At 39.8% G+C, this 24,260-nt stretch overlaps 1 protein-coding gene across 1 annotated transcript in view; it reads left to right on the forward strand.

Moving 5' to 3' along the window:
- The window catches only part of SLC22A2 (solute carrier family 22 member 2), a 583,430-nt gene that overhangs the window by 386,821 nt on the left and 172,349 nt on the right, over positions 1-24,260 (forward strand). Inside the window, exon 6 of the mRNA XM_044072890.1 lies at positions 23,998-24,107. Within this exon, the coding sequence (XP_043928825.1) occupies positions 23,998-24,107 (110 nt within the window). The remainder of the gene's footprint in view (positions 1-23,997; positions 24,108-24,260) is intronic.

Here is a 24,260-nt window from a genome sequence, read left to right on the forward strand (position 1 = left end):
CCTTGATCCTCTTGGTGAGGTACTTTTGGGGTCTCTCTAGTTGTTGCAAGTGCCGGGTGAGGTACATACCAAATGGGGCATTGTACTCAATCATGGGCCTGATAAGGGAATAGTATAGGGGTACAATGACCTCCTTTGATCTGGATGTGAATCCCTTCATGATAAGGTGGGCAAGGTAGAAAGTCTTTCTAACCACTTTGGCAACGTGGGTGTCAAATGAGAGGTCACTATCGACTTGGGTCCCCAGGTCTCTGATTACTTTTTCTGTACTCAGTGGGTTACTGTCTATGTGATAATTTGTGGGTACTTTGTTTTTCCCAAAGGGGATGGCTATACATTTTTTGGCATTTAGTTTAAGGCCATGACTCCGGCACCAGTTGTCCGTTTCAGTGAGGCCTTTCTGTAGGAAGTAAGTGTCAGCTGGTGTATCGACTATGATGCCTAGTTTGCAGTCATCTGCAAACTTTGTCAGCCACAATCCTCCCATGTTTGCTTTCACATCTAGGAAATAAATGCCGAACAAGAGGGGTCCCAGGACAGAGCCCTGTGGGACACCACTTGTGACTGGCTTTGAGCCTGACATGGCTCCAGCGATTTTGACTTTATGGGTTCTATCCTTTAGCCAGTTTGCCACCCATCTTGTGACATATGGATTTACATTTAAGCTGTTGAGCTTGTCTATGATGCCAGAGTGGGGTATTGTGTCGAAAGCTTTAGCCAAGTCCAGGTAGGCTGTATGGACTGCTTTGCCCTCATCAATAGCTCTAGTGACTGTTTCAAAAAAGTCAACCAGGTTCAAAAGGCAGGATCTGCCCTTTACAAAGCCAAACTGGGTGGGATCAAGTGTCTGTAAGTCCCCAATGTCTCTGTTTATGAGTTCCATAATGATTCTTTCCATAGCTTTGCAGCAGATAAGCTTATGGGGCGGTAGTTACCAGGGTCTGTAGAGGTGCCTCCTTTGTGGAGTGGGACTACTGTTGCTGTACGCCAGTGTTCAGGTACATATCCTTTAGTAAGGCGAAGGTTAAATAGCATTTTTATGTGTGGGTTTAGCTCCTCTTGGAGTTCACGTAGCACGCAACCCGGGATACTGTCAGGTCTCATTGATGCTGGGTTTTTAGCTTTGCTGAGGACGGTTCTCACCTGGACATCTGAGATGACAGGGAGGTTACATTCAGCTGGGATAAGTATTTCTTCTTTTGGGGGTGAGGGAGGGGAGAAATTTGCACTGAACCTGTCTGCCAGAATGTTGTCAATATCTGTGGGTTCAGTGTATTTTTTGTCATTGTGAACTAACTCTGAACATATCTGAGGGTTTCCGCCCAGGTTTCTAACATAGCTGAAGAAGTCCTTGTGGTTATCTTTAGTGTCCATAGCGATTTTTCTCTCAAAGTTGGCCTTGGATGTTTTTATGAGAGAATGTAGCTTTCTACTAGTGCTGATCAGAGATGCCTTCTCTTTATGGGATTTTGCTCTGTCGTGCAGTAGCTTCCTTCTTTTGTTATACAATTTGTTTATGGCTGGGGTCCACAAGACAGGACGCCTGCCCTTGGTGGAGAGGGTCTTGGTTTTATTTGGGATTGCATGATCCATGCATTCTTGGAGCTGTCCATAGAAAGCATTTGTGAAGGATTCTGCATTGTGGGATGTGGTTTCCACTGGCCCAGTGGGCTTAAAGGATAGAATCTCAGTTTTAAGAAGTGGAAAGTCGGCTTTTGAGAAGTTTTTCACTGTAGTCTTTTGTGTTCGGGGTGGAGGTGGGATATGTATATCCAGGGTGATTAGTTTGTGGTCATATCTCACTAGTGAGGGGTATACTTCCGGTGTGGAGCACTTTGTCCCCATGTTTGTGATGATCAGGTCTAGTATATTATCTCCCCTTGTGGGAGAGGTGACAAGCTGTTCCATTGCATTTGAATTTATGAATTCCAGGAACCTTTGGGCTAGGGTGTATACACCTAGTCTATGTTAGGGTAGTTGAAGTCTCCCAATATGATGGTGTTTGGTGAGACATTCATATCTTTCAATGTCTTCAGGAAGGCTGAATGGGGTTCCTGAGATTGGGAGTGTGGTCTGTAACATGCTACCAGTTGTATAGCAGTTTTGACTACGGTTAGTTGCACCTGGATGGTCTCTGATGCTTCATGTGTTGCCACTAACCTGGAGGTGTGGGTGTCCTTGATGAATATGGACACCCCCCTCCCTTTTTAATTTGGCCTGAGTTTTGGGGCCGAAAAGCATGATACGAGGTATAGCCTGGTAGCGCTGGGGTGCTCTCATGAGCCTTGAACCAGGTTTCAGTTACTGCACAGACATTGATGTTCTCCATACTGAGGAGTGCTTTGAGAGCCTGCATCTTGAGATTTAGACTTCTGGCGTTGAGCAGCATTACCCTTAATTTTTTTCCATTTTTGTTTTCTAAGGAGATGGGTTTGTCTTTTGAGCCTTGACTAAAAAAGGCACTATGGGGGAGACAAGAGCCTTAGCCAATATCCGGAAGCCCAGTGGTGACAGATGCAAGCCGTCCCTTGTGAAGCAGCGTGGCTTGTCCAGCATGTCATCCCAAGCAGACAGACATTGGATCCCCCTAGAATGACACCAGTATTTGAGCCAATTATTAAAGCTGATCATCTTGTCTTTATATTGTGGCATCATTCTTGGTGAGGGCAAGATGCTGCTCAGGGTCAGGGTCATACCAGCCTGGGCTACATAATCAGAGAGCTCCTCTATGTCTCTTTTCATGTAGTCCAGGGAGGTACGTCTCAGGTCATTCACGCCGGCATGGACAATGACGGAGTCATATTTGTACTTGCATTGGAGTGACCTGAGTGTGTGTGTTATGTGGCGGATCCTAGCTCCCGATAGGCAACTCACCGTTACCCTCTCCTTGTTCAGCCTGGTAAGCGGAACGTCAGTGTGTCTGACTACAGAGTCACCTATTACTAGTGTATCAGGCATGGTGTTTGGCCTTAAGGGCTGTGATTGGTTGACACAGTGATTTATTGAAGTATGTGTTGCATGTGTTATGTTTTGAGGTGGTGGATTTTTGGGTGTCTGCTTTGGGAGCCTCTGTTGTTTTGGTAAGTTTTTTGTTAGAGCCTCCAAGTATGTCTTTGTGTTATTATGTGTTTGGTTTGCAGTTGTGGTAGGTCTATGTGGGACTGGATTTGATGTGTGTGTGGTTACCTTCTCCTCCTGTCTGGTCTTGCCAGTCCTGAGTTGAAAGAGTTCAGCCTCCAGTTTGGATATATAGTTGCATCTCTCACATGTATTTGTGTTTGTTGGGAGGAGGAGAGGGTTGTCTGTGTACATGAGACAATTGTAGCATTGTCTCAAGATTCCCAGATTAACCAGCTGAACTGGAGAGGATGCTAGTAATCTACCACTTGACATGCTAGAATATTATAAGGGAGTGCTGTGCCTTTAAGGGAAATGGGTACACACAGGGAAGGTAGGTGGATGTAGTGCTTACTTTAGTTAGCGAGTGCTTACTTAGAAGAGAGGTTTTGAGAACAAGTGCTAGGCTTATAATAAAGCGATTAGACTAATTATTATAAGAGTAGAGCTTTCTTAAGGGAAAATTTGAAGAACAGACTTGGCGGAGCCAGAAAAAGTTTAACCTTGTTTAACCGGCGCTGCGCTATGCGCACAAATGCGCAAAGCCGTGCAAACGCGGATTTTAAACCGGGAACTTCAAAAGAGCTAGAAATGGTCCAAAACAACCAATTACTACAAGCTCTTGTACTGAGGTCACTCCTTCAGGGACAGATAGGCTGCTCAAGGCTCCACACTCCCACTGGTGAGCAAAGAAACTTCCTTCTATCAAAGTAAGGCAATGGACAACACAGGAACTACACCACAGCCCAGAATACAGCAAAGCCTGTATACTGGTCTAAACTAGTCGAGGAGAGGTGGGAAAACAAGGATTTTTTTTTGTTTTTTTGTTTTGAGATAGAAAGCACACAGAAATGCAGGAAACAGTAATAAATCAGTTACACAGGCTAGCACACTTTAATGGGCAGCCTCAACAGTTAAATTTAACAAACAAACAAACAACTTTCGACCAATTTTCGACTAAATGAAACTTTAAGTGCAGATAATATATAATGCAACAAACAGTTAAAAAAACAGTTTAAGCTTGTTCAAAGTAAGCAAGAGAAGGTATTTCAGGTAAAAACAGCAAAAAATACTTAAATCAGGAAAGTAGTCGCTTTTCTCAGTTCTCTGCTGCTAGGACCACTCTGCAGGACCATGAGGAGCTGTTGCTGAGTAGTATAGCCAGAAAAAAATGCTCAGAGGTGGATTTTAAACAGGGAACTTCAAAAGAGCTAGAAATGGTCCAAAACAACCAATTACTACAGGCTCTTGTGCTGAAGTCACTCCTTCAGGGAGAGATAGGATGCTCAAGGCTCCCCACTCCCACTGGTGAGCAAAGAAACTTCCTTCTATCCAAGTAAGGCAATGGACAACACAGGAACTACACCACAGCCCAGAATACAGCAAAGCCTGTATACTGATCTAAACTAGTCGAGGAGAGGCGGGAAAACAAGGATATTTTTTTGTTTTTTTGTTTTGAGATAGAAAGCACACAGAAATGCAGGAAACAGTAATAAATCAGTTACACAGGCTAGCACACTTTAGTGGGCAGCCTCAACGGTTAAATTTAACAAACAAACAAGCAAAAGGTGCTTCAACAAAGTATTAGTTTAAGGGTGTGCACCCTTATGCAACCAACTTATTGTACGTTTTTTATTTTTTATATTTTTTCCCCTAACAGATTTGTTTGTTTTTCAATTGAATTGTATAGGTTATAGGTCACAATAAAGGTGGGAAAAGTTTTGAAATTATTTATTGTGGTCTCATTTTTTATATCACAAAAACCTGGCATTTTAAAAGGGTTGTGTAAACGTCTTATATCCACTGTAATCATGAAAGTTTGAACATGCAAATACTATTGCCAAAAGTTTTTTCTCAATTTCAGCATATTGCATTTCAGTTTGGGTAAGAGATCTAGATGCATAGGCTACTGGCTTGCCTTATTGAAGAATAACTGCACCAAGACCAAATATTGAAGCATCACAGGAAAGACTTACTGGTTTATTGACATCATAGTATCTTAATGTGGGTGGGGTGGCAATTTTTTGCTTAAGGCCTTCAAATGCTCTCTGGTGCTGTTCTAACAAAGTCTATATAACTTTTGTGCATGTTAGCTCTCTCAAAGGTGTTGTCAACTCACTGAAGTCTAGTATAAACTTACCTAGATAGTTGACCATACCGAGAAAATGTAGAGCTTGAACATTATCTTAGGTTCATAGGTTCATAGGTTCATACTAGGCTATCTGCCCAAGGGCATTTATAAGCCTAGCCCATAGTTATTTGGCTTTCGCCACCCCTTTAGTTTGAATAAAACTATGCCTATTATTTTGCTGTGCCTCTGTCAAGCAGTGACACTGAAGTAATCCCTGGGGTATATCTGCGATCCCCCATCCATTGGTCAAGATTCCTCTTGAACAAGGCCAGCGAGGTGCTCTGCCTCACATGTACCGGGATTTTGTTCCACAGCATAGGGAGTCTCTGGGTGATGAATCTGTCCCTCCAGCATGTTCTATTAATAACCGTGTCAAGGTTTAAGTCTCCGCCCTTGTGGTTCTGAGGGATCTAGATTTTTGAGGTGAAGCATATTCATCAAATCAGGGTTTGACATGGCCTTATATGTCAGGCACAGGTCACCTCTGAGCAAGCGGTATGAGACTGAATAGAGCTGGAGTTCTTTCAGTCGGGCAGCATAAGACATATTTTGAGACCCTTTATCCTTTTGGTGAGGAACTTTTGGGCCTTTCCAGCTGCTGCAGGTGTCTGGTCAGATACATTCCGAATGGGGCATTGTACTCAATCATAGGTCTAATGAGTGATGAGTACAGGGGGGGCGATGACCTCCCTTGATCTAGATGTGAATCCCTTCATGATCAGCTGGGCAATGTAGAAGGTTTTCCTAACTACTTTAGCAACATGAGTGTCAAACGAAAGGCTACTGTCAACCTGGGTCCCCAGATCCCTGATGACTTCTTCTGTGCTCAGTGGATTGCCACCTATATGGTAGCTAGGCGTAACCTTGTTTTTCCCGAAGGGTATGACTATGCATTTCTTGGCATTTAACTTTAGGCCATGGCTCTGGCACCAGTTATCCGTTTCTGTGAGGTCCTTCTGAAGGATATCTGTGTCAGATGTGTTTTCGACTATGGCGCCCAGTTTGCAGTCATCTGCAAACTTTGTCAGCCATAACCCTCCTGTGTTTGCTTGTACTTCAGAAAAGTAGATGCCGAACAAGAGTGGACCCAGGACTGAGCCCTGTGGGACACCACTTGTGACAGGCTTTGAGTCTGACATGGCTCCAGCAACTCTGACCCTGTGGGTTCTGTCACTTAGCCAGTTTGCAACCCATCTTGTGATGTATGGGTTTACATTCAAGCTGATGAGTTTTTTGATGATACCTGAGTGGGGCATTGTGTCGAAGGCCTTTGCCAGGTCAAGGTAGGCTGTATGGACTGCCTTTCCCTCATCAATGGCCTTGGTGACTGTCTCGAAAAAGTCAACCAAGTTTAAAAGGCATGATCTGCCTTTGACAAAGCCAAACTGGGTTGGATCCAAAGTCTGCAAGTTCCCTATGTCTTTATTTATGAGTTCCATTATGATCCTCTCCATGGCTTTGCAGATAAGGCTTGTCAAGCTAATGGGACGGTAATTTCCAGGGTCGGTGGAGGCACCGCCCTTGTGAAGTGGGACCACAGTCGCCGCGGCGCCACTCCTTGGGTACGTATCCTGAGGTGAGGCTAAGATTAAACAGCTGTCCTAACTGCGGGTTTAATTCCTCATTGAGGTCATGGAGCACACAGCCGGGGACACCATCCGGTCCCATGGATGCTGTGTTTTTTGCTTTGGAGAGAGCAGTTCTCACCTGGGCGTTGGAGATGTTTGGGGGCTACAATCCTCTGGTATAGATATCTCTCCTTTTGGGGAGGGGGAGAAGTTTGCACTGAACCTGTCAGCCAGTATGTTGGCAATGTGTGTAGGTTCAGTAATCTTCACATCATTTTGAACTAATTCTGAGCATATCTGGGAGTTTCCTCCTAGGTTTCTAACATAGCTAAAGAAGGCCTTATGATTGTCTTTTGAATCCTTGGCGATTTTTCTCTCAAAATTTGCCTTGGATGATTTTATGAGAGCTCTTAGTTTTTACTTATAATGATCAAGGGTGTCTTACCTTTCAAGGATTTTGCTCTATCTTGTAGTAGCTTCCTCCTTTTGTTGTAGAGCTTGTTTATGGCTGGGGTCCACCAGACTGGACGCTTGCCTTTGGTACAAAGAGTCTTAGTTTTGTTTGGGATTGCCTGATCCATGCAGTCCTGTAGGTGCTGGTAGAAGGCATTTGTAAGTGATTCAGCGGTTTGAGTAATGTTTACCACTGGCTTAGGGGCTTAAAGGAGACCACACTAGTTTTGAGAAGTGTGAAGTCAGCTTTTGAGAAGTTTTTCACTGTGGTCTTTTTGTTTCAGGTGGGGGCGGGATGAGGACCTCCAGCGAGATTAGTTTATGATCTGATCTCACCAGTGAGGGGTATACTTCCGGTGTTGAACATTGTGATCCCATGTTCGTGATGATGAGATCAAGTATGTTTTCTCCTCTTGTGGGGATGGTGACTAGTTGTTCCATGGCATTTGAGTTTATGAACTCCAGGAACCTTTGGGCTAGAATGTTTGGGCTTGAGTAGTGTTCCCAGTCTATATTAGGGTAGTTGAAGTCACCTAGTATGATGGTGTTTGGAGATACATTTATCCCTCCATTGTTTTCAAGAAGGCCATGTGAGGTTCCTGAGTTTGAGAGGGTGGCCTGTAACATGCTACAAATTGCAGAGCAGTCTTGCCTATGGTTAATTGCACCTGGATGGTCTCCGATGCATCATGCGTTGCCACCAACCTTGAGGTGTGGGTGTCCTTATGAATATGGACACCCCCTCCTTTCTTGGTGTTGTCCGGATTTTGGGGCCGAACGCATGATATGAGGTGAAACCTGCTAGTGCTGGGGTGCTCTCAGGAGCCTTGAACCAGGTTTCTGTCACAGCACAGACATCGATGTTCTCCATACTGGGAAGGGCCTCGAGTCGTGCATCTTGAGATTGAGACTTCTGGCATTGAGCAGCATTACCCTTAGTTTTTACTTTTTGTGTTCTAGGGTGGTAGGTTTAGAATTTGAGCCTTGCCTAAAAAGGCACTATGGGGGTGGCAAGAGCCTTTGCCAATATCCGGAAGCCTAGGGTGACAGGTGCAAGCCGTCCCTTGCGAAGCAGGGTGGCTTGTCCAGCATGTCATCCCAGGCAGACAGACATTGATCCCCTTTGAATGACACCAGAATTTAAGCCAATTATTAAAGCTGATCATCTTATCACTGTATTGTGGCATCATTCTAGGTGAAGGTAGGATACTGCTCAAGGTCAGGGTCATACCTGCCTGGGCTACATAATCAGAGAGCTCCTCAATGTCTCTTTTCATGTAGTCCAAGGAGGTACGCCTCAGGTCATTGACACCAGCGTGGACAATGACTGAGTCGTACTTGTACCTGCTGTTGAGAGACCTGAGTGCTTGTGTTATGTGGCGGATTCTAGCACCCGACAGGCAGCTTACTGTGACCTTCTCCTTACTCAGTCTGGTGAGCGGGACGTCAGTGTGTCTGACTATGGAGTCACCTATGACAAGTATGTTTGGTGTTGTATTTGGCCTTAAGGGCAGTGACTGCTTTGCACACTGATTTTGTTGTTTATGTGTTGTTTGTGTGGTGTATTGAGTTTGCAGTTGCTTGGGTGTCTGCTTTGGAGGCCTCTGCTGTTTAGGTAAATTTTTACTCAGAGCCTCCGAGTATGTCTTAGTGTGTTTATGTGTTTAATTCTGGTGCTGGCATCTCAAGAATGGCTGCTTGCTTCGATAGGACTGGTTGCAAGCCAGTGCAAGTAAATAAATGACATGCATATGTAACTTCTGGTAGTCTGAATTTGCACTTCAGAGGATTGAGCTTTAAGTTTACTCCACATGTTCTGTCTAGAACTCTTTTAAGGTTTCTGTCATGCACTGCTTCACCATTGCCTCCAAGCAATAAATCATCTACTATTATGGCACAAGGATAACCTGAATAAATTTGCTCTATTGCACGCTGAAAGACTTCACTTGCAGAATTTATTCTAAATGGCATCCTGAGGAATCTGTATCTTCTAAATGGGGTACTGAAAGTAGTCAGTAGTGAAGATTTGTGATCAAGCATCACTTGCCAAAATGAACTTTTTGCATCCAAGACAGAAAAACAGTTCATTCAGTATCAGGGCTGCAACTTCCTCAACTGTGCACATAGGATTATGTGGTCTCTTTAATGCTTTGTTCAAATCTCTTGAGTCAATATATATATTCTGATTTCGTCTGAGCCTTTTTTGTGGGCTGCTACCATGGACGACACCCATTCAGTTGGTTCTATGACTGGACAAATTACACCTTGTTGCACCATTTTATCCAACTGAGCTTTGACCTTATTCTGCATAGCTATGGGAACTTTCCTTGCTGGTCTAACCACTGGACTGACATCTGGGTGTAATTTCATAGAATACACAATTGGAAGTTTGCCTAACTTATCATCGAAAACATCAGCATACTCTGAGAAAATAGCTTCAGTAAAATTGGAACTAGGATGTCACTTATATGATGAAATTCTTTGGTAAAGGAAAGCAAATTCATTCTCAAACTGTCTCCGAGACCCAGTACTGATTGCATAGGTCTTTGGACTACATAGAATAGTAAACTGTAGCAGTTCCTAGCCAAATAACATGAAAACATCACTGAGCCTTCGGTCTGAATTTCTTCACCTCCATAAGCAACAAGTTTCACGCAACTGGCCACATTAAGTTGCTCACCAGCTCTCACCTCAGCAAAAGTGGCTGCTGACATAACATTACACTTTGAACCGGTATCTACTTTGAGCTCGGTGGTTTTACCATTGATCTGGACAGTACAAAACACTTCATTCTTTGCCAACAAATTTACTGCATCAGCCTTTTCACCAATCACTGACACACCATCTACATAGAAAGTGGAGTTGCAGCTCTCTCTGTGATCAACTTGCCTTTTTAAGTGACCTTTCTTTATAACTGTTTGAGATTTACTTGATTTGCAAAACTTTTGAAAATGATTCCATTTTTTACACTTGTGACATTGCTGACCAAATGCTAAGCATTTCTCTCTTGTAGACTCATGATTGATACCACAACTGCAACAGTTAACAGTAAAGCTTGATTTGAGTTTGTCTGACTCACCTTTGTATTGCAGTGACCATGACCTTTTCTTAGAACTTGCTGGAAAACTATGGGTTTTACCTGCCACACCCACAGGGTTACAACTACCAGGTGCTTAGGCCTATATCTACTAGCCACACATTGCATGCTGTCTATATTTGCTCTGGAGCCTGCTGAAATCATGCTCTTATCACTTGCAAGCATATTTGTGTGCCTTTCCGTAACCTCATGGATTTGACAAATCTCAATGGCTTTGCTCAGCATTAAATCACTGTAAAATCTTTCTCACTACAGCACTATTAATACTACACACAAGCCTGTTCTTTACTAACTCATATTTTAAGTCACTAGATCTATACATTTTAGCTTTGTAGTCAGTAATGTAAGCTGCAAAAGTTTCCTTGCTTTTGATCTCTTGTGTAAAACAAATGCTTCTGTAATGTAACATTTGTCTGAGGGTTACACATTTCCCTGAATTTGTATTTCAAACACTCGAGGTCTTCCCTTGATTCAGCCTGTACAACAATATGACGGTTTTCACCTTCTCTGTCATATACTGCTGGTGCACACACAAATTAATACTCTCTTTCAATCACCTCTGTCCCAACTAGGTTTAGCACAAATGAATGTCCTGATGCATGCATCTTTGTCAGAATAAGCTGTTTGTATAAAAATATTATACTCTTGCTCAAATATTCTCCAATTCTCTGCAATATTCTTATCAAATACAAGTGGTGATGGTTTTCTAAATTCATCTGCCATGCCAACAAATTACAGTAAAACACAATGCAATCCAAGTCATCTTTTAACTGTATGAACTTGCACACTTGCACATATGCCTGAAATTTATGCCAGTATTTGTAACTATGCCCAGTAGCACAACAAGCCTCTGAATAACTGAACTTTGTGAAATAGATCTCTCAGGCACAAGAATACTCTTGAAATTACTGTACTGCATGAAATCACCTCTTATCCGTGTAAGAAACATTTCAAAATAAGTGCACTGTGTGAATGAACTGGGCAGAAGAAGCTCAGAAAAAAAACATTTTAAAGTAATTGCACTTTGTGAAAAAACAGTACACAGGACACTGAAACTTTCCCAAAATGTACTTTGATAAGTAACTCTTTACAGTGCAAGAAACACTCTGTAATGGTGGCACTTTGTGAACGGACACAGCCACTCAAGAAACTTTTCTAAATGGCCATATTTTGACTGCACTTTATGAAATAGTTGCACTTTGCAGACAAACAGTAGTTTATACCAAAACACAGCAGTTTGCCAAAAACATGTAGTTGCCTTGCTTTATTTATGCTTAATATGCCGTTTTTGCCCTTATTAAATTAGTTTTGCTCATTTAATCTTTTTCCATGCCCATTGTACTTTTCTTGTGTTCATTTTACTTTAAACATACTTGCTTTACTTTAAACATGCTCATTTTGCAATTCTGAGATAATTCCAAACTGTTTATGTGCTTTTCTGATAATCATTTTATCAAATATCTTAATTTTAAACATTTTGTTTAATTAGTAAACCTTATGTGCCTCTCAGTTGTTTAATAATGTGGTTTGTTCCCTGGTAATGCTCTGTTTTATCTTTTTTAATAAAATAATTTATGCAAGTTTTCATTACCTTTGGTTTGTTTCTGGACCGTTTTTGTGCTTGGTTTAGCTAGTTTACCTTCCCTGTTAACTCTGCACCTCATAGCTCTGGAAAGCAGTCTCTGGAGTCCAGTTCTGACACCATGTCGCTCATCCAGTCAGAATAAAACAGATGAGCATTCATGGGTTCTGTTCAAGCAGCTTTATTATGTACAAGCACATCAGGATTGAGGCTTAATAACTTTAATTTAGATAAACTTATAAACAAACTAGCTATCACACTCATACATGCTTACTCTCTGGCTGCACTCTGAAAAATGGCACTGAAGCTAGCATGTCCTTGTGATTTATATGCATGTGCTGTCCTTGAAATGCTTTTTAAAGGTACAACAAACATACTTTTCTACAGGATGGTAGATTTTTGAAGAAATGTATTAAAATATTTGGCATGGATGATGTGAATTCAGTACTAGAGTTTGGAGTGAATGTACATATTATTCCCCAAGATACACAAACTGGGCTAGGCTAGACAGAATTTACATTTCACAGTAGCATGTGCATTTATCTTGATAGGCACCCGATAACTATTTCAGATCAAATGCCAATAATAATTAAAATAAAAATACAGGGTAATGAAATAAAAATGAGACACTGGCTCTTTACCATGTATCTGTTGAAAAGAGAGGAATTTACGGAATGAGTACTGGACATTGTTCAGAAGCTGTTCGAGAAGATGGAAATTTCTTCTGAAAATATATCTAGGAAATGGGATAAAATTAAAGTGGAGTTTAAAAATAGGGTGGAAATAAAAGAAAAGGAGATTTGGTTAAGAAGTAACAATAATTATTTAGAGGGACTGACAAATGTTAAAGTACTGCAGAATAGGGTGAATCTCACAGAATAAGAAGACAAGCAACTGCAGAATGCTAAACAGAAAATAAGGGATTACCTCAATAGTATGCATGAGATTAGAAAGACTGCTGTTAAGCAACTCTAGAGCACAAAAACTTTTTGCACAACGACTCAGGCAACAGAAAGTAGAAAGGGCTGTCATCAAGCTTAGGGAGCCTATAACAAGAAAAGTAACAAGAGATCCTGTAGAGGTATTAGAACTATTTCTGAAATTCCATGAAAGTCTATATAAAGTAGAGAAATATAGAAATCAAGAAAAGGTACAAATGGAAATGTTTAATGGACGAATTACATATACCAAGATTAAAGGTAGGTGAGGCTCAATTACTAGCAGTTAAGATAAGAGGAGATGAGATAAAATTGGTGATGTATAACTAATCCACAGGAAAGTCTCCAGGAATATATGGTATTCCTGTAGAAATTTGGAAGCTAGGAGGGAAAAAAAACTGATAAAGATCTAGAAGGTTTTGTTTAACAGTATTTTAAGAGGAGGAGGAGACAACATCCTGGAAGAAACTGGTAGTAGCTGTAATACCTAAAGACAATAAAGACCAACCAGATCCAGCTTCATACAGGCCCATTTCAATGCTAAACCATGATTATAAAGTGTTTATGTCTATAATGGCTAAAAGAATGGAAAAAGTGATGCCAAAATTGATAGATATGGCTCAATGTGTTTTTTTTTTTTTTGGGGGGGGGGGCAAACATTTGACAACATTAACAGAACATGGATGATCCAGAAGAAAAGAAAATACCACTGTTGTTGGTGGGCCTTGATTCAGAGAAAGCATTTGACATAGTAAACTGGGACTTTATGACCAGAGCAATGGAAGCCTTTGCATTCCCTGATAACATTATAAGGTTGATGAGGAGTATATATTAGGGATCAGAGGTGAAAATTAAAGTGGGTGGGTTCCTCTCTGATAATTTCTGCTTGAGCAGAGGAACCAGGCAGGGATGTCCTCTTCCGCCTTTGTTATTTGCATTATATTTAGAACCACTGGCAATGAAAATAAGGGACTTAGAAATTTCAGGATATAATTGGTATGGTAGTCAAGAAAAGCTGACTCTATTTCCAGATGATATTATTTTATACCTGATAAAATCAGAAAAGGACATTTCAATGTTGTGGAACATTTTGAGACAGTTTCAAATCTTTTTGGGATGCAAAATCAATAAAGCTAAAACAAAGGCAATAGCTGTAAATTATGTACCCAAACACAAATTGGTTCAGCAATATCCATATTTATGGGGACATGATAAAATGAAATACTTAGGAGTAGGGATTAAAAAGGATTCTGGTGTGGCAGCTAAAAATATGTGGGAAGAAACTAAACAAAAGATGATACAAAATCTGAGAAATTGGAAGCTCTGTTATATGGATATGGATAGTAAGTTACAGTTACAATATTTTAGTCCCTTTAGTCTTATACATAGTACAGGCATATTTTTATCAGCCAGAGGAGAAATTGTGGATAGCAATTAATAAAGAATGGAAGGATTTTATCTGGGAGGGTAAGATGGCAAGTGTCAAGTGAGACAAGCTGATTCATCCAATAGAACAAGGCAGAATGGGATTATCCAATTTGAAGGGGTATTTCAGAGCTACACAGTTAAGGCTCCTATACATAACAAATAGAAACCTATAATTCAAAGTAGAAAGGGATTATGATGAATTGGGGGGAAGCTCAAGAAACAAGCAGAGACTGGAAGTTTGGATGCAGATCTTTAAGGAGAATAATAATAATCATACAGATTATTATATTCATAAAGTAACAGAAAGTATTCTAAGAACTAAGCCAACACAAGAATGGAGAAAGGAGATTCTGCCAATAGCAATGACTGCAATTAGGGATACAGATAATAGGCCAGACAGGCCTTGAATTTATTGGAGAAAACTGGCAAAGAAACCAAGGTATAGGGAGCAAATAACTACAGAGAGAAAGGTGATAGAATGAGAAGACACCAATAGTTTATTTGGGCTGCAGGTTAGAGATTGCCTTCCATATCAAGGATTGATATCAGAGTATAGACTAAGAGAAAGAAATAGCGGGTCTTAAATGAAAGACTAGCACTGGTAGAGTTTTTAGTAGAATCTAGAACAGAAGCTGCTGATAAAAAGGAATAATTAGTAGAGGATATAAATTATTGCATGACAACTATAAGAATCAGTCAGAGGAGGTTAGAAAGGATTGGGAAGAGAGATTGGATAAGTGATTTACAAAGAAACAATGGGGGATATATGTACGTCTCCCAAATATGCAACACAATCTAGAAAATTTAGGATTTTTGCTTGGGAAACTTTACATAGGTATTTTTATACCCAAGTAGACTAGAGAATTTGTTCTCAGGTAGAGAGCAAATGTTGGAGGTGTGTTGGAGAAGAAAGAGGTAATTCAGAAAATATTTTCTGTGAGTGTAATGAGTTGGCAGACTTTAAAGATTCCCTGCAGACTTTTCTATTAGTGATACTGGGTGGGCAAATTGGTATATCTAGGGAAATTATTTTTCTGAGCTATGGTACAGAATCGTTATTGCCTAGATATAGGAAGGCCTTGCTGAAATTAATTATGGTAGCTACCAAAAAAGCAGTTACTAGAAAATAGAAATCAAAATCTAAACCAACTGTACTAAAAGTGGTGACTATAGTAACACAGATAGAACAACTGGAATTGGGATCTTTAGAAAAGGGTATGAGCATTACATAGAAAAAATGGTAATTGTGGGAACAATACATACAGAGGACGAATGAGGTTTAAAAGAATGCGGGATTTGAATGAGCTATCTAATATTAGTCTGACAATAAAGGGTAGACTATAAGTGATGTATAATGTTTTTTAACTAAAATTGTGTCAATATGGTTTGTGCTATATCATGCTTGCAACTAAGATTATGTCAATATGATTTGTTTTCATGTATATACATGTATGATTGCCTGTGTCATAAGTGATAATTTCATAAAGATGTTTCTTGTTTAAACAACACACACATAACAAATGCACTCAGCAGCCATATGGTGTGGCACATAAATGTAGCCTTCCTAAAGACCAAAGACCTCCTAGATAAAACACACATAACATGTGCACTCAGCACCTGCAAATGCACTCTTTCAAAACAGCACCCACATCAACACATACAGCCACATCTCATGGAGTCTCTACTTCTAAGCCCATAAGGCAAGCCACCACACAACCCAACATACTGGTCATTGGAGACTCCATTGTGAGATGCACTGATATCCTTCTCACCAGGCTGAGTAAGGAGAAAGTCATGGTCAGTTGCTTATCAGGGGCCAGGATCCTTCATATTAAGTACACACTCAGGTCAACAGACTGCAAGTACCACTATGACTCAGCCATAGCCCACATAGGCGTAAATGACATGAGATGTACCTCCCTAGATTATAAGAAGAGAGACATCATGGAGCTCTCTGAATATCTGCCCCAGGTTCATATGAGCCTTCTCTAAGGATGATGCCACAATCTGAGCAGAAGATGGCTAACTTTAACAATTGACTTAGTTTCTGGTGTCATTCTAAGGGATTGCAATATTTGTCATCATGGAAGGCGATGGTCAACAGATCACGTTGCTTTGCCAGGAATGGTCTGCACCTCTTCCCTCTAGGCTTCTAAATATTAGCTAAAACATTGTCTTCTCCATGTCTTTTCTAAGCAATACCAAACTGAAAATACTTCCAGCATAGCAAATCAAAATGAAGAAAATCTAAATGTGTTACTGCTCAATGCTAGGAGTCAAAACAAGAAACTCCACTCCCTACAGGCTCTCCTCAGCTAAGAGAATGCTGACATCTGTGCAGTTACTAAAACCATGTTTTAAAGCTGCGGAGAGCACCCCAGCAGTGCAAGGCTGTAAAGTTTTCCACGCATTTGGACCAGCAGCTACACAGGAAGGGACTAAAGAAAGAGGTGTCTTGATTTATTTATTTATTTATTTTTTTTATTTTATTTTTAAAGAAAGAGGTGTCTTGATTTACATAAAAAATAATTATACCTCAAGGCTAGTCAAACAGGACGATGCACGTGAGCTTCTTTGCGTTCACGTCATCATAAACAAAATCTCATACCACTTCCTTGCAAGCTATGGGTCCTGCTCTATGATCAGTAATTTATATTTAAACTTACGGGAAACACTCAACATCCAATGCAACATCAAATCTGCAGACACAGAGATTCCTGGACTTAGTAAACACAAACTCCCTGGATCAGATTGTCAGTACACTAACCAGGGGTGCAACCATACTGGATTTGTTCCTCACTAATATGGGAAAATGCTCCACACCCCCTGGTGTAATGTCCTCTCTTGTAAGGTCAGACCACAAAATGGTCTCCTTTGAAGTAAAAATAAAACCCAGAAACCAGGAATGTTCAGAAACTAATGTAAGGCTTACTTTCTACTATTAAGTGAAAACCTGTCAAAATTTCAAGCCCCTCTAAACCTTGAGAACACTGCTGTCTATTTGGAACTGTTTTCAGAAGCTCTATATAGCTGTATAGAAGCAGTTGTACCCACCAGGAAGATGTACAGAACTAACTCAAAAAATGAGCCACATTGGAGGAATCACAACATCAAAAGGCTGTATAACAGAAAGAAGGACATCATGGTAAAACGTATGAGGTGTAGTATCTAGTAGGATAAAAGGACTGTCATCAAAGTATAACAACTCAAGGACAAATAAAGTCTACCAAAGCCAGATATGAGGTAAATTTGGCCTCCCAGTCCAGGAACAACCATGAGGCATTCCTTAGCTATGTCCACAACCTCAAAGGCAATACATAATTGAGTGCAGTCATTGTTAATGGAGCCTAGTATACTGAGGCAGAAGATATAGCAAACCTACTGGCAGACAAATTCAGGTCCCTCAGAAAATACCATCAAATATAACCCCCTATGCTCACTATGGTACAGATCTTCAATGCTCTTTCTAAGGCCAAGAACAGAGCTTGATCCAGTACTAGGCAACCTATGCAATTGTCAAGGGCTCATTGGCTGGAGTGGACTGCTATAATGTTTAATTAAACAATTAAAAAAAGATTACATTTCTTCTTTAAGGATGCAGTGCATGCATGCAATTTTTTTTCTTTAAGGATGCACTCTGCATCTTTGTATGTGTCTTTAGTATTACACATGCACAGGAATGCAGATTTAAAAATTGGAACTTCCTGCTTGTGTATAGGATTTAAAAACAGAGAACTTGCTGCTGTGAGAGAGTACTATAAGCCATGGAACTTGCTACAGTGAAAGAGACGAGATCAGCCATTCCTTCCTTCGGTTGTGGGTGGGTGGGTGTGTGTAAAATTCCCTAGTCAGGGATGGCTAGTTAATTAATTAACTTGCTCAGGCTCAAATCCTGTACCATGGTTATAGAAGACAAGAACCTGCATCCTCTATAACAACTACCAGACTGCATCAGTGGGGCATTTTCAAGAAATTGTGAATTTCAATACATTTTTAAGGAATTGTGAGCTTTAAGGGAAGAAAAGTTTACTGCTGTCTGTTTCAATGTGCATCTGTTTTGTTTGGCAAATGGCCATCAGTGTTTGTGCTATAGAGTTTGAAAAGCAGTGTTAGTAGCAGAACAGGTAGCATACTTACCTCTGATGTAGAAGGCTGTGGGTTCTACTTCCACAACATGTAGATGGATTGCTGATATTGTGCACTTTAGGAGGTTGGGGGTGCTACACTCGAGTTTTACCTCCTTTGGATGAGATGCCTAGTAACTCTGAACCTGTTGCTGGTTTGCCAGCCATTCTCTATTGCAATAATACCAGCTCACAATTTTTTATGTGACACAGGCAATTTATTCTTTAAGGGCAGCAGGCACTGAATTTGTAGAAGGAACACTGAAATGTAATTTATTTTGTTTTTGCCAACAGCAACCTCGTCATTAGTTACATATCTCTTTAATGTGGAATTATTCAGATGACTTACTTCTGCCGTGATTGTGCATATTTACTGATATTGGTGGATTGTAATGACAGATGTTTGAGTGGCCTTTTATGGTTGAAATGTTCTGAAATTGGTAGTTTTTTCATTACTGGCGCATATGTTTTGTTTCATGGCTTACTGGAAAAATTATCGAAACTACAAATTTAAAATACACTCTAACATGTAGTGCTGTATATACATGGAGAATAATTTAATACAATCAGGAAGGTGAATCAAGGAACACATGCCTGTATGCATGGCCCTAAAAATGTGTGCGAGGGGCCTATAGCTTGAAAACAGCCCAAAGGTAAACTTAACCCTCCACTGGCAAGATGCATTTTCTTTGAATCAGGGTTTCAATACAGTTTCAATGGATGTGATTTTCAAGGGCAGAGATGCTTACTGTTGTTCATGTTAAGTCTCCTTTCATTGTGAGACTGCATTGTTTTGTTTAGCAAATAGCCATCAGTGTTTGCGATATAAAATTTGAAATAAAAAGTTTCAAATTAAAGTCAAATATCTGTAATCATTGTAGACTTGAAGAAGAAAACAGTATGCACACTGATAGGTTTGAACATTTTTTATGGGAACTAGGGAGAAATAGTCAAGTAAAGGTGCAGTGGAATGGCTGTCGGGAGTAGGGGGGGGTGATACATTGCGATGTATAGTGGTCCATTTGGTCATGATCTGGCTGTGGCTAAGAACACTGTATCAATGGTCCTTGATAATATCCCATGTTGCCTTCTAAATAGCATGAAACATGACCTATCAGGCCCTCTGGAATCATTATTTAACTATAACCTGCAAACAGGCTTCGTGCCTCATGAATGGAGAACAGCAACCATCATCCCTCTGCACAAAGATGGGCCATCTACACACCCTGGAAACTACAGACCCATAAGTCTCACTTGTCTCATATGCAAAGCCATGGAAAGAATTATCATGGAAATGATTAATAATGACATAGGAAACCTCCAGACACTGGACCCAACACCATATGGTTTTGTGAAGGAAAGGCTATGCCTACTCACCCTGGTGGACTTCTTTGAGAAGGTCACTGAATTAATGGATGAGGGCAAAATACTTCACACTGCCTACATTTCCCTGGCCAAGGCATTTGGCACAATACCCCACTTGGACATTGTTGACAAACTAAAGAGGTGAGGCATAAACCTTATGTCACCCGGTGCATAGTCAGCTGGCTCATAGACAGGACCCATGATGCTAGAATTGGGAGGCCGTCTCTACAAAGAGGGCAGCCATCAGCAGGGTTCTTCTAGGATTGGTTCAGGAACTGTTCCTTGTTGGCATCTACTTCTCTGAAGACAAAGCCAATGTGAAGGGCCTCTAGCTGACCAAATATGCAGATGATTGCAAATTAGGAGCAAACATAGAATCTTCCACTGACACTAATGTTCTCCACAAAGGGCTAACACAGACAAATAACTGGTGTCAGACCCATGGACTAAAACAAAATGCTAAGAAATGCATGATAGTGTCCTTAAGGAAGTCAGCCACACATTGTACCTATCATATTTATGATACACCCCTAAGAGTTGACCCTGTAGTTAGGGAATTGCTGACACATTTAGACAGTAATTTAGCCTTTGACCAACACATGTCTATAGTAGTGAGGGAGTCTATGCTAATGAGGAAATCATTCAGTGTTGTGCAAGTTATAAACAAAGGTATGGCATCTAGGTCCAAGGAGGTAATTGTTCCAGTGTATTTGGCACTCATCAGACCTTTCATTGAGTGCAGTGCCTGTTTGGTATGTACCTAACGAGGCACATCCAACAACTTGAACATCCACAGAGGTTCTTCACTGAAAGAATACAGGGCGTAAGTAATATGTCCTAATGCAGACTGCCTCAAACCGCTATCCTTGTATTCCATTTCCTACAGGCTGTTGAGGGGACATCTATCAGCGAAAAAGGTCAACATATCCATGTAAATGAGCTCAATGGTAATAATCAATGCACCACTTAAAACAACACACTGGAGCTCAATGCCAGTATAATGAAAAACAATTTATTCAATTGCATACAAAGCTTTCAGGATTTACCATGTGAATCAATCACATGGTAAAGACTACCAATGGGAAAATAAAATCAATTAATATGAGCTAAAAAGAACTTAAAGTCGCAGCTTCCTACAAAATATATGAAAAAGTTACAAAGAAACTTCATGATATGTAATGCATACAATATTACAATTTAATTTGCTTTTTTCTTAAGCCAGGTTTAATGCTAGCAGCTAGATTTAAACCAGGTGGATTATTGGCATCAAGCCATAAAATCCAATTAATTTCAGCAACTTTTGTGAGGTTCGTAAGGTCACCACATCTCTTTCTCCTAACCAGTATCTGGATGATGCAAAATCTAAAACTGTGTTCAGATCCCTTCTCCCTAATATGCCTAGAGAGCAAATTAGTAACTATACCTCCAACATACCTCTACAAAGTTCTTTTTAGCTTGTATTAATTGATTTTATTTTCCAGTTAGTTGTCTTTGCCATGTGATTAATTTCAAATAAGTTTTTAAGTGATACTTTGTTGCTGTGATATGTTTTTACTGAGGAAGGGAGTACTCCCAAAAGTTTTGTATATGCTGGAATAAATTGTTTTCCATTATACTGGCATTAAGCTCCAGTGTGTTGTTTTATGTGTTGAGGGGACATCTATGCCTGGCATACAAGGCATAACTGGACCACACTGTGATGAACCTTGTGCATATCTGCAGAATTACCTTTTCTAAAGACTTAAACCTTGTGTGTAATATAAATAGGACCTGCTGGAGATTTATATATATATATATATATATATATATATATAAATATATATATATATATATATATAAATATATATATATATATATATATATATATATATATATATATATATATATATATATATATATATATATATATATATATATATATATATATGGGTCTATATTAGTGTATTGAATGGACTAAATAGCGAAAGCTATTTAGTCAATCCGATACTGTCGAAATGGCAAAATAGTGAAGACACGGAACATTGAATTTTTTCCCAGGGAAAAAATTCGGTGGGCTGTCTTCAGGACTTTGTCATTTCCTCCACTATGGTGCGATCTCGGAATTGGTATATTTAAGTAGTGGGGTGTGGGGGGGGGGCAAAGCCCTCCAGTTATCTTTGTATTTAAGTTTTTTTTTTTTTTTTTTTTTTTGCGGAGCAGCAAATTTTTTCCTGGAAAAAAATTTGCTGTTCCGTGTGTTCGATATTTTGTGGTTTAGACATTATCAGTACGATGAAATAACGTTTCCTATTTATATCTTACGATAATGTAATATAGACGCGTGTATATATATATATATATATATATATATATATATATATATATATATATCCCAGAGACTACTCCCTCTCTAGAAAAGACTCCCCATCCATGTGAAGCAGAGTTCCTCCCTAACTCAATTCAAGTGTAAGATGGGGAACAGGAAATTCATTCCTAGTTTGGCAACTGTGTCTCTAATATACACAGGCTCCCAGGCCCCTGCTTGTAAATGTTTTATCTCCCAAGCCCCTGCATGCACTTACCAAGGGTACCAGAATTTGTCAGACATTTGAGATGCATGGCTAAGCTTAAAAAGGCCCCAGTGGTCGATAACCTTGTAAACACCTATGAATATAGAATTCTATGGTGTTGCCTGTGAAACCCTGGCCTTAAATGGAAGTCAGGATAACATTCTAGTGTATACAGTGATGTTTCTTTGTGGAGGGGACATGTATCTTTACAGTTTATAGAAGAAGGTTTCCATTATAATTTAATTTCTGATGGATGCAAGGAGAAAGATGAAAGGCCTGTTTTCTAAATGGAAGGATAATAATATTTTTTTGTTGAACTGTTGGCTTCTGGAACGAGGAAGGAAGTGAATTTATCAGCATCTTTGAGAAGCATTAACATTGTTTTTGTCCATTGCATGTCAAAGTAATGATGAAGAAGACGGTATACCACAATGCAGGCCAAGCTCTACATGAAATGGGACACAGAATTCTCTGATGGTATCAGATTAGAAACATACCATTAGAGAGAAAATATCATAACCTTTCCTCAAACAATACTGCTTTGTTTTGACTTTTTTTTTACTCTGAATGAGTTTACCAGAGAACCAGATAAAAACAGTGTCAAACATCTGCTGTATTAGGGCTTAGATTTTAATTCATCAGGTGGCTTATTAGCTATAGGTCATCTGCATGAAGTGTAGCAGTGTGAGCTGCAGTAAGGGAATTTGGCACTATAAGCAGCACACAAATTTGATGCCTCCCCATCTATAAGCAGTCACTTAATGATGGCTTGTAAACTGTCTTTTATCAAAATTTTTAAGGTAGAGCAACCTTTAACAAATCAAGTCTAAATTTCCCTGTGTCTTGTGAAGGTATTGGTATATGATATTGTATATACAAAACATACGTAATGTACATTTTAGTTTGAACAAAAATCGTTTGTCATATTTTGTACATTACATTAACAGAAATATAATCCATGTGTACCGGAAAATTTGTCAGGTTTTCCTTCTTTTTGTTTATGTGCATCTCCCTTATAGAAGTTCTTGCTTCTGTTAAGGAGTCTAGTAAAATGGGACATTCCTTTAACAGTCCATACAATCATAGAATGTTCAAGACAACTGGACATTGTAGCCATTTATGCAATGCCAATACTCATCCTTAGACCATGTGTCTGTTTTCAAGGAGCTATATGTCAGGGATGAATTTAGGAATGCTCATCCAATTGTCTAATTCCTTCTTAAAAGAAGACGGTGTGTCACATTGCTTGAGCTGGTGAAGAAGTTTGTTCCAGAGAAGGAGTAGTCATTGAATGACAAATCTGATGTCGATTCAGGTCTCTGGTTTTAGTGTTCAATGGATTGTTTGATTTATGGACAAATAAAAGGTCTTGGACTGCCATAACCATAATGGCCTGGGAGGCAGGGCACAGATTTCTCCTTAAGTCATCTATGGCACACTGAATTCAGGGACAAAACCTTCAGCCTCTCTTGACAGCTCAGGTCCTTTAGGCCCATGATTTTTTTTTTGTCAGGAGCCTTTGGGGCCACTCCAATTGCTTGATATGTTTTGTAACATACATCCCAAAGGGGGCATTGAATGTTTACTCCAGTGAATACTTGTAATTTTTGTCATTGTTCTTTTTTTTTTTTTTTTTTTTTTTTAGAATCTCAAAATAAATAATGAAGAAAAAGAATGTACAAGGCCACCCTCCTTTGGTAGTCTTATCAGGACACCACAAATAAGGAAGCACACATTAATTTTGATGGTTAATTGGTAAGGAAAAATATCCTTTTTATAATAAGATGCATAATTTTAATGCTGGTTATTTTGGATTGCTGAAATACTTTTTTTATTTTTATGATAAAGACAATTTGTACATATATTCATGGATATCTTTTTGGGTGCATGTTTGTGTGTGTGTGTGTG

This window comes from Protopterus annectens, chromosome 1.part0 (genome assembly GCF_019279795.1).
Source record: "Protopterus annectens isolate FY-2018-M chromosome 1.part0, PAN1.0, whole genome shotgun sequence".
NCBI classification, from domain to species: Eukaryota; Metazoa; Chordata; order Ceratodontiformes; family Protopteridae; genus Protopterus; species Protopterus annectens.